The sequence below is a fragment of the Salmo trutta genome, chromosome 29 (genome assembly GCF_901001165.1).
Source record: "Salmo trutta chromosome 29, fSalTru1.1, whole genome shotgun sequence".
NCBI lineage: Eukaryota > Metazoa > Chordata > Actinopteri > Salmoniformes > Salmonidae > Salmo > Salmo trutta.
Genome location: NC_042985.1, coordinates 10,043,320 through 10,054,957, shown reverse-complemented (window position 1 = coordinate 10,054,957; position 11,638 = coordinate 10,043,320). Strand labels below are relative to the sequence as shown.

At 41.9% G+C, this 11,638-nt stretch overlaps 1 protein-coding gene across 1 annotated transcript; it reads left to right on the top strand.

The window, feature by feature from the left end:
• Nucleotides 1-432: 432 nt before the first annotated feature.
• Nucleotides 433-10,985, top strand: LOC115166887 (stAR-related lipid transfer protein 5-like). Its single transcript, XM_029720787.1, has 7 exons — nt 433-740; nt 868-1,035; nt 1,224-1,273; nt 3,532-3,664; nt 5,919-6,036; nt 6,985-7,078; nt 7,655-10,985. Exons 2-7 carry the CDS (start codon nt 946-948, stop codon nt 7,803-7,805), a joined length of 636 nt encoding a protein of 211 aa, XP_029576647.1. The 5' UTR covers nt 433-740; nt 868-945; the 3' UTR covers nt 7,806-10,985.
• The last annotated feature ends 653 nt before the right edge of the window (nt 10,986-11,638 follow it).

Below are 11,638 nucleotides of genomic sequence, written 5' to 3'. Positions count from 1 at the left end.
ATTAGCAGGAAAAAGACCATGTTCGTAATCATTAGTGTTCCGCGTTGCCACTGTCTAATAACAGATGTAAAAAAAGAACGATAGCAAAAATGTGTTATGTAAAAATTATTTCATACTCCACATTTAGGGGGGCCACAAGGGGGTCAAAAATTGTTGTCACAGCCCCCCCCCCAGAACCGCCCCTGGCACCTTGGGATATGTATAAAGTACATTTACAAAAGGAATGCCTAGTCGATAATTTCTAGACTAAAAGTGGCCTGAGTCTGCTCTGTTCGTGGAGAAAAAAAACTTGACATATTAACATATGTGTTTCGATAACTGATTGTCGTTGCAGTAACAACATTGAAAGTACCAATTGTTTTCACCCTTCTATCTGGGGCATGATCTGGTGTACACGTAACTATCCATTTCCATCTACAATTCCCAGCATTCACTTCAACACTGTTCCAAGCTTCCAACGAATCAGAAAGCGTACTTTTTTCACATGAATTTTTTTCAAACGGCTAGCTAGCCTGCTGGCTAAATAAGCTTAATCTTTACTACAAATTCGTGTTAGATGTTTATGACAATCAATATTTATTTTAAGCAAGTCTGAGTCTTACTGACTTCAGGAATCTCGCGGCTAACGATAATGCAAGTCTTTCATTCAATATTTTCATTAGCTAACTAACGTTACACAAACGTTAGCTAGCTACTGTAAATTGTCTTATATTGGCGTGTGTGGCTAACTGTTACTAAAGGTAACTGTCTCATATTCATAGTTCATATTTTACGTTTCATACTCTACGCTAACTTCAGCTAGTTATCTTGTGTGTCAGTCTAAATCCATCCATTTGGAATCACGGCTAATGTTGTCTATCTAACTAGTCAGTTAGCCTGACAGCTGGCTAGCTATTGAACAGGTTGCAAGTCCTCCATCACATCTGCCAGGCGGACTCAACCAGCATGGATTACCAGAACACAGCGAATGCAGTTGGGGACTGTCTTTTGAGCTACACCAAGGACGAGTCTGGATGGAAAGTCTGCAAGAAATCGGTACGTAATGTTCTAGGTAGCAATATGAATATTTTATAATTACAGGTGACGTGCCTTTCCGTGCACCGTGTTAACAGCTCCATTTTGCGGTGTCATTGTAAATAACATAGCTAGGTAAATGCAGTCAGTGGGTTGACAACAGCAACCAATGTTTTGTTTTTGACATGGATGTGTCTGTCCATTTTTAGAATGACGTCATCGTGTCCTGGCGGCCATCGACTGAGTTCCCTGGGAATGTGTAAGTATAAGCTATTCTCCTTATCTAGGCCAAATCATTCATTTCTACATTTTGTATAGAAGCAAGTTAGACTAGCTAAATGTCCTTTTCACAAGCTTATCTCCGGAGAGTCTTTAACGTTACTGCTTAACAGCGGTAACCTTGACATGAACTAGCTATCTCCAACTGAACTGACCGCATCAGTATCTGAAACTGTTGGACTTCAGTTTTTACTAAGGTCATCTTCAGCTGTGTATCATAACGGTCTAAAGAGGGCTACTTTCCCCTCCTCGACCAGTTTCCTTCAGCTGCATTGATATGAAAAAACTGAGAAAGAAATATCCACCATCTTGCTTTTACTGTTGCTGTTTTCAGTTCAGTGCAGATGGAGAGAACATGGAGATGAAGCCATGTTAAACTTTTAGTTAAAAAAGCACCAATAACAGGCTGGTTTCCCAGACCCAGATTAAGTCTAGTCCTGGACTAAAAAGCATTCTTAATGGAGAACACTTTTTAGTTTAGGACTGGGCTTAATCGGTCTCTGGGAAACCCGGAAACCGTCCCCCAAGTAGACCTATCTCTACATGTTATATTTGACGTATTTTAGGGTTAGTGTTCTGTCTATCTCTACATGTGTTGTGTCTGACAGGTACAGTGCATTCAGAAAGTATTCAGACCCCTTCACTTGTTCTACTTTGTTACATTAGCCTTATTCAAAAATGGATTTAATTTAGTTTTTTCCTCATCAATCTACACACAATCCCCCATAATGACAAAGCAAAAACAGGATTTTAAATTCTTGCAAATGTATTCAAAATATAAAAAACTGAAATATCACATTTACATAAGTATTCAGACCCTTTACTCAGTACTTTGTTGAAGCACCTTTGGCAGCGATTACAGCCTTGAGTCGTCTTGGGTATGACGCTACCAGCTTGGCACACCTGTATTTGGGGAGTTTCTCCCATTCTTCTTTACAGATCCTCTCAAGCTCTGTCAGGTTGGATGGGTAGCGTTGCTGCACAGCTATTTTCAGGTCTCTCCAGAGATATTCGAGCGGGTTCAAGTCTGGGCTCTGGCTTAGCTACTCTAGGACATTCAGAGACTTGTCTCGAAGCCACTCCTGCGTTGTCTTGGCTGTGTGTTTAGGGTCATTGTCCTGTTGGAAGGTGAACCTTTGCCCCAGTCTGAGGTCCTGAGCGCTCAGGAGCAGGTTTTCATCAAGGATCTCTATGTACTTTATTCCGTTAATCTTTCTCTCGATCCTGACTAGTCTCCCAGTCCCTGCTGCTGAGAAACATCACCACTGCATGATGCTGCCACCACCATGCTTCACCGTAGGGATGGTATTGGCCAGGTGATGAGCTCTGCCTGGTTTCCTCCAGATGTAACGCTTGGCATTCAGGCCAAAGTGTTCAATCTTGGTTTCATCAGACCAGAGAATCTTGTTTCTCATGGTCTGGGTCCTTTAGGTGCCTTTTGGCAAACTCCAAGCGGGCTGTCATGGGCCTTTTTCTGACAACTGACTTAATTCTGGCCACTCCACCATGAAGGCCTGATTGGTGGTGCTGCAGAGATGGTTGTCCTTCTGGAACATTATCCCATCTTCACAGAGGAACTTTGGAGCTCTGTCAGTGACCATCGGGCTCTTGGTCACCTCCCTGACCAAGGCCCTTCTCCCTCGATTGCTCAGTTTGGCCGGGCGGCCAACTGTAGGAAGAGTCTTGGTGGTTCCAAACTTCATCCATTTAAGAATTAGGGAGGCCACGGTGTTCTTGGGGACCTTCAATGCTGCAGAAATGTTTTGTTAATCTTCCCCGGGTCTGTGCCTCAACACAATCCTGTCTCGGAGCTCTACGGACAATTTTTTTCGACCTCATGGCTTGGTTTTTGCTCAAACATGAACTGTCAAATTATATATACAGGTGTGTGCCTTTCCAAGTAATGTCCAATCAATTGAATTTACTACAGGTGGACTCCAGTCAAGTTGTAGAAACATCTCAAGGATGATCTGTGGAAAGAGGATGCACCTGAGCTCAATTTCGAGTCTCAAAGGTTCTGAATACTTATGTAAATAAGGTATTTTCATTTATTTTATACACTTGCAAAAAATTCTAAACCTGTTTTTGCTTTGTCATTATGGGGTATTGTGTGTAGATTGGTGAGACCATTTTTTTTCTTTAATCATTTTTAGATCTGAATACTTTCCGAATGCACTGTATAAAAGTTAGGGTTAGTGCTGTTCTGTCTCTCTACATGTGTTGTGTTGTGTCTGACAGATATAAGGGGGAGTCGGTGGTAAAGGGAAGTCCAGAGAAGGTATGGGAGTGTCTGAAGCCAGTGCCAAATGGACTGCGGGTGAAATGGGACAACAATGTCAAGAAGTTTGAGCTGGTAGAGCAAGTCACTGAGGTAGGCTAAGTTTCAAACCAATGGACCGTACTGTAGTCACAGTCAGTCACAATTCCGTTGTTTTGTCCCCATCATCATCATCATCTATGTTCTGAGTTTGCTTTAGAGAGTTGTCACTGATCATATGATTCATTTGTTTCTCCATTGATTCTTTATCATTCCTCACTCACTCACACACCCACAAACAAATCACAACTGAATAGATACTCTGTCATCCATTCTTGCTGTATAGTTCTGTCTACTCCCCCAACTTTGTTGAGAAGCCTTAGGGTTTTATGGAAGTGAGTTGTACCTGACCTCTATGGGACTTCCTGGTTACATGACGGTTAAATAAGTTATCCAAGCAACCAAAGTGTGTCATCCAGTTTTTTCATGGTTTTGATACATGTTTCCTAAAGGGCACCTGCCAGCGATCACCACACCCACAGCACCAATGCAGCACTCCTACCATTTGTTCTCTATTCCATTAGTCATGTTTATATTTATTTGCTTTGGGACGAACACAAGTTCAGGAACATGTTCAGTAGGAAAACGTAGATAAATGCTATGGTGGTGGTGAGGGTAGGTAACAACATCTCCACCCCGCTGATCCTCAATACTGAGGCCCCACAAGGGTGCGTTCTCAGCCCTCTTCTGTACTCCCTGTTCACCCATGACTGCATGGCCATGCACGCATCCAACTCAATCATCAAGTTTGCAGACGACACTACAGTGGTAGGCTTGATTACCAACAACGACGAGACGGCCTACATGGAGGAGGTGAGGGCCCTCGGAGTGTGGTGTCAGGAAAATAACCTCTCACTCAACGTCAACAAAACAAAAGAGATGATCGTGGACTTCAGGAAACAGCAGAGGAAGCAGCCCCCTATCTACATTGACGGGACAGTAGTGGAGAGGGTGGAGAGTTTTAAGTTCCTCTGCGTACACATCACGGACAAACTGAAATGGTCCACCCACACAGACAGCGTGGTGAAGAAGGCGCAGCAGTCCCTCTTCAACCTCAGGAGGCTGAAGAAATTCGGCTTGTCACCAAAAACACTCACAGACCTTTACAGATGCACAATCAAGAGCATCCTGTCGGGCTGTATCACCACCTGGTACGGCAGCTGCTCCGCCCATAACCGGAAGGCTCTCCAGAGGGTAGTGAGGTCTGCACAACGCATCACCGGGTGCAAACTACCTGCCCTCCATGACACCTACACCACCCGATGTCACAGGAAGGCCAAAAAGATCATCAAGGACAATAACCACCTGTCACTGCCTGTTCACCCTGCTACCATCCAGAAGGCGAGGTCAGTACAGGTGCATCAAAGCGGGGACTGAGAGACTGAAAAACAGCTTCTATCTCAAGGCCATCAGACTGTTAAACAGCCATCACTAACATTGAGTGGCTGCTGCCAACATACTGACTCAACTCAAGCCACTTTAATAATGGGAGAATTGATGTAATCACTTGCCACTTTATATTATTTATATTAGATCATGTTTACATAACCTACATTATTCATCTCATATGTATATACTGTACACCATACCATCTACTGCATCTTGCCATCTTGATGTAATTAGATGTATCACTAGCCACTTTAAACAATGCCACTTTATATAATGTTTTCATAACCTACATTACTCATCTCATATGTATGTACTGTACTCTATACTATATACTGCATCTTGCCATCCTGATGTAATGTATCACTAGCCAGCTTAAACAATGCTGCTTTATATGTTTTCATACCCTACAATACTCATCTCATATGTATATACTGTACTCCATACCATCTATTACATCTTGCCTATGCCGTTCTGCCATCACTCATTTATATATTTATATGTACATATTCGTATTCATTCCTTTACACTTGCGTGTACAAGGTAGTTGTTGTGGAATTGGTAGATTACTTGTTAGATATTACTGCATGGTCGGAACTAGAAGCACAAGCATTTCGCTACACTTGCATTAACACCTGCTAACCATGCGTATGTGACAAATAAATTTGATTTGATTTGGATAGAACTGATGCCCTACCTTATTCTGCAGATCAGAGGGGTACTTTTGTTGTGTCCTGTCCTATCTTGTGGAACGTTGCAGATAGAAATGTCATGGATAGAACTGACGTGATGCCTTATTCTGCTTATCAGAGGGGTTTGTTTAATTCTACTTTGTATATTTCTATATGAACATTCCACAACGCCGTGTCCTGCTGAGCGAGGCCCAGTGTTTACCTGCCTAGTCTCTCCCCTCCTCACACAGAACATCACTGTCTGCAGAACAGTCACTCCGTCAGCAGCCATGGGCATCATAGCTCCCAGAGACTTTGTCGACGTTATTCTAGTGAAGCAATACGAAGACGGCACCATTACATCCAATGGTGCGTAACGCCTCTATCTCTCTTCCTTTTGTCTTTTCTCTCTCTTTTCACCTTATGATAAATAGGAGTTCTAACAACAACAAGAAACGGTAGATCTAGAGCGAACGGTAGATCTAGAGCGAACGGTAGATCTAGAGCGAACGGTAGTTCTAGAGCTTTATGATTAAAATAACATCTTGGAACATTTCTCTAACAATGTATTATTTAACTAAATTTCTCTACTGACTCAATTCACGTTTCTATTGGAGTGTAGCTCTTTTTGTTCTTTGTCTGTCTAGGACTCTCCTTGGAAGACTGCGCACACCTGTTTTTTTATTAAATGTTAGGCTATTTTTATTGAACGTTGAGGCATTTACGGAGGACATAACAGCACAGACATTAAGAAATATAAAGGAATAAATAGGTATTCTAACAGCAAAAAACATAATCAATGATATACAAATCAAGCACTGGGCTGCACAGACATACCACCCCATCGGCAGTAGGCTGAAATCAGTAGAGTACAAGAGGAACTATCGTCACTTGTCACTAATGCAGTGCTAGTGTGTGGATGATGTAGCCTAATCATCAGCCCTAACCCTCAGAGAGGCTGGCTGGGTGGGGATCTCTGGGACAGACAACTGTCTTATCCACTGCCCCAGACTGAGGCCTAGGCATAATCATCCATGTCAAAATGTGGGTTGTGTTCAGTAGGCACGAAAAGGAAGAAAACACTCAAACTGTGATGTACTAGGCCTAGCCTATATGTTCTTGTCCAATAAGAAAGGCTTGGTTATGTATTCCGTTGCAAAACATTTTGCAACGGTGTGCCCAAGATGAGATTTGCGTTTTACCTTCACTGTCAGTATAGTAAGTAACTTTATGTGATTGATTGAATGAAAATAGACTGGATTATATCTACACATATTTGTATCCTCATAAGTTGTCTCCCTGTGTTCTGTCCGTTAGCCACCCACGTGAGCCACCCGAGCTGCCCTCCCCAGTCAGGGTATGTGAGGGGCTTCAACCACCCCTGTGGCTGCATCTGTGTCCCCATCTCTGGGTGAGTCACGCGCGGACACACACTTCTGTTTCATAATATTGTCGTTGTCTGATAACCTCATCTCCAAAACAAACTTTTCAGGAAATTGAAAAAATGTCCATATTTTCCCATTAATAATCAAGTTATTGAACTTCTAAAGCTATTTTGAATACATTTTATTGGTCGTAGAGCCGTACAATGTTCAGAGTACATTTCATTCAAAAATATAAATGAGAAAAAATTGATTTACGGTTTTCATCAGACAGCGACTTTACATACAGTACACATGCTTTAGTTTACAAACCCATCTGCAACATTCTGAACATTGTGTTCAGTTCTGTCAGAACCAAGGAAGCTTTTGTAGAGACAATGGTCCACCACAGGAGGGCAGTAGAGAGCTAAACTTCAGTGCACTCAGGTATACTAATTGAGGTATCTATAATGTGCACAGCAATAGGTTTGGTTTGAACATTCTCTCTATCAATAACATTATCTAACATGACCACCTGTCTTGATAGCTATGTAGCTGAAGAAGCACTGTCTAATATTGTTCATACAGTATAGTGTAAATTCAACCCCTCTCTCTCTCTCTCCAAGGGAGCCAAACAAAACACAGCTGTTCAGTTTCTTCCAGACGGACCTGGGGGGCTTCCTGCCTCGCTCCGTGGTCGACTCCTTCTTCCCATCCAGCATGGTGGAGTTCTACAGCAACCTGGCCAAGGCCATCAAGTCTCTCAAGGACCACTGATACACTCATACTATACCTTCCCTTAGCCCTGGTCCCAGATCTGTTTGTGCTGCATAACCAACTCCTGGCACCAGGTGGTACTCAGATCTGGGACCAGCAATGATTAGCTATGTGAATGGCTTAGTTTTAAAGAGGCTTTATGGAACTTTTCACCTCAGGGGGCTTTTTAACTGAAAGGGATTGATTGATGTAAATGGATTTTAAAAATCCTTATTAAAGAGCATGGGGCACACCTCCCCAGGCCGTGTCTTTCGAGATTAAAAATAAGGATTGTGTTTCATGAGTAAATAAATATTGTTATATCAACCATACAGGCAACACTCAAGCCAAAAATGTAGATAAACAATTAGCAACTCAACTTCTGTACAGCCTCTTTAAAAGAGTGGTCACCTGGCCTTGGCTTGGAGCAAACTGTATGTGAGCTTAAAGGGGGATGATATGAGGGAAGGAAGGAGTGCAGCTTGTTTGTCCCAGCACTAACACAGCTGATTTCAGGTCGTTGAGGTCTTGGTTCATTTGTGTATTAATGGTGGGTTAGTGCTGGAGCAAAAAGCCTGCACCCCTGGTACTGTTGCTCTCTAGGACCAGGTATGGTGGCCACTAGTGTAGTCTTACAAAAAGGTTGAGGGTCTGCTCTAATTTCATTCAACTCTGGAAGAAGATTGAATATGAATTTCTCATAGAGCTTCTTGTGCAATTTTCTTGAGTTGAAGCGATTGAAATGGATTTGACCTTAGCCCTGATTTTAAAGTTGCAATTTGTAAGTTATTTTCCCCCCTATTGTAGCAAGAAAGAGTACAAAAACAATCATCATGAACCCACCCAAAAAAACACGTTACATTATTGGACATAATGTAGTTCCTGTTTTTCTACGTTTTTTTTTTTTCTTCATGCAGGTACACTAGTAAACACCCTGCCTCTTAGTCCTGGAACCGGAAATCCAACTTACAGACCGCACCTTTAAGCACTCTGGGCCGCACCTTTAAGAATAGATCTAGAGAGGTCAATTTTGCCAAACTCTTCTTCCAAAACAATAAATATTTCCTGTACATTTCCTATTTAGTGATGCATTCCCCCCCTACTTCCCACCCCAAAAGAATGAGAATAGATTTGAAATCTATATTTTGTATTCAGTGTCCTAAACACACAGAGGATATGTCCTCCTTCCCTTTTGTACTGTTGCTGTTGAATACAGTCCATTCTGTTACACTGGCTGCATCCTACCTACAGTAACATGCATGTTGCATGGACCTTACAGGAACCCCAGAATGGAATCGGATTCCATTGGGACGAGTCATACCTCATTTTTTGTTGTCCTTTGTATACGGTAGTACTGTACTTGAAATGTTCTGGTTTAACCTGTCTCCACAGCCCTTTAACCAATACCTAAAGATGGAATCCGCAGTAGGGGGAAACGGTGCCACTGGCCGCCACACCAGCATTGTTATTGTTGTTGCTGAGCTGAGGAGCGTCGTGTAGCATGGTAATGAAATGCAGTATATAACAGTGTTTGTTGTTTTCAGTAACTGGAAAGCGTTATGGACATGGTTGTTTTACCGTTGAGGATTCCAGCTTTAACCAGTAACCTTTAGAGGGTGTATATACAGCCCCCCCCAAATCTATCCTATTCCTAACCTTAACATCTGCCGGATTTATAGACGTCTAACCTCCAAGCAAGGATTCCTGCCTCAGTTACTTTTCTCTATGTAGTATGTAGATGTCAAAGTAAGAACACTGCATTATTCTTAAGCAAAGTTATTTGCAGTATGTATGGGCAAATGGCAATATGAACAGCTTCATCTAATGAAGAATGGACAAAGGGACATCCGCTGGAGTAGGAGAGCTTCTGAAGGATCTTGGGTTTTATTCAGTGGGGTACAACATGGAATGCGTCCCATAAGGCTCTGGTCCAAAGTAGTGCACTATATAGGGAGTAGGATGCCATTTGGGACAGCCATGGATTCCAACATATTTTAAAGCACAGCAGCAGCATAGGACTGCCATATTCTGGCATCAATTGTGACTAGTGTCATTTTACACTGTAAAGAAACTTATTACCAGCATAGAGTTGAGAAAACCACAGTCTTTGATATGACACGAGGGCATGGTCATCCGTCTAGGCCAGGGTGCGTCTCCATAGCTTTTTTTAAATCATCGGTGAAGGGAAATAATGAGAGCAAGCATCAATAGTATTGAGATACATCCCTAGTTGGTTGAGGCAGCCTCTTCAGAGTATTGAGATACAGCCCTTTTAGGTGGAGGAAGCCTCCTCAGAGTATTGAGATATAGCCCTAGAAGGTCTCTTCACAGTGCTGTACAGTCAACCATCTGCATGCCTGCTGAGTCCTCTACATGAATGATGATAAGCCATTATATTAATGATGTTTTAGATCAATCTTTTTAGAAGCCTTGTGGTTAAGTTTCCGTTTGAAATGAAAACACTACTTAAAGTCATTTTCTTATCCCGAGTGGATAATAACCTTAACTGACAAACCTTTACAAGTGCATTGCATTCCACCTCATCCACAACCAAGTCCTATATGCTTGCTTTTTTTTTATCATTGTTTGCCTTTTGTTGGTGTAATACTATGAAGGCATTGTTTTGATGTGTGTTATTGTACTGTACGTGGAGCCTGAAGATCATACCTACCTACAGTGTATTGCTGTCTTAATGTCAGAGTACACACGTTGTCTATTGGTGGCTTGTTTTTAAAATGTACTCCATCATGCGTTTTGGGACAGATGTGTATGTTTTAGGGTACGTGTTGAATGCTGTTTGTTGTCCTCAGCTCCTGATTGGAAAGCACAGCTGCTATGGAAAATGGCTGCTATTGAAATATACTATTAGTTCAGTTGTCAATAAAAGCAACACAGGAAAATAACGTTTTTTTTAGGTCAGGATTAGGGTTATGAACATTTTAGAAAAATTGCCAGAATTTCACGTTTTCCTGAAATCCCAGTTGGAAGATTCCTGGAATCAGTAGAGAATACGCAGGGAATCTGGATATCCTCCAACCAGGATTTCTGGGAAATTGGGGGAAAGTTACCACAATTTTGCGACCCTAATCCTGACCTGCACTCTACTGTACCGTAGGACTGTACTGTATACTGTATATTCCACCCAGCAGGTTTTGTGTTTCACCAGCATCTGCATTAAAAACTACTGACTGTTACATCCAATGTTGTCGTCCTCTCTTGTCGTATTATATTACCATCACCACAGGTAGGAAAATGGCTATACCCACCACACAAATTCACCGGCTGTTTTTCAAACACCGGAGAAGAGAAATTAAGGATTACGATGATGGATGAATAATGGTTACTCAACTTTCTTGGAAGTTCCCAAAACCAGAAGGGAATAAGCAGGGAATACAGAATCCTCCAACAAGGATTTTGGGGAAAATTAAAGGAGTTTTGCCTACAACTCGCATAGTCATTAACTGAGTGGTACATTTAAAAAATATATATTTCACCTTTATTTAACCAGGTAGGCTAGTTGAGAACAAGTTCTCATTTGCAACTGCGACCTGGCCAAGATAAAGCGTAGCAATTCGACACATACAACAACACAGAGTTACACATGGAATAAACAAAACATACAGTCAATAATATAGCAAAACAAAAAAAGTCTATATACAGTGAGTGCAAATGAGGTAAGTTAAGGCAATAAATAGGCCATGGTGGCAAAGTAATTACAATATAGCAATTAAACACTGGAATGGTAGATGTGCAGAAGATGAATGTGCAAGTAGAGATACTGGGGTGCAAAGGAGCAAGATAAATAAATACAGTATGGGGATGAGGTAGGTAGATAGATGGGCTGTTTACAGATG

Coding starts and splice junctions, on each gene's coding strand:
- LOC115166887 (XM_029720787.1), top strand. CDS start 946: ATGGATTACCAGAACACAGCGAATGCAGTTGGGGACTGTCTTTTGAGC. Junction 1,274..3,531: donor ACTGAGTTCCCTGGGAATGT/GTAAGTATAAGC, acceptor TGTGTCTGACAG/ATATAAGGGGGAGTCGGTGG. Junction 3,665..5,918: donor TGGTAGAGCAAGTCACTGAG/GTAGGCTAAGTT, acceptor CTCCTCACACAG/AACATCACTGTCTGCAGAAC.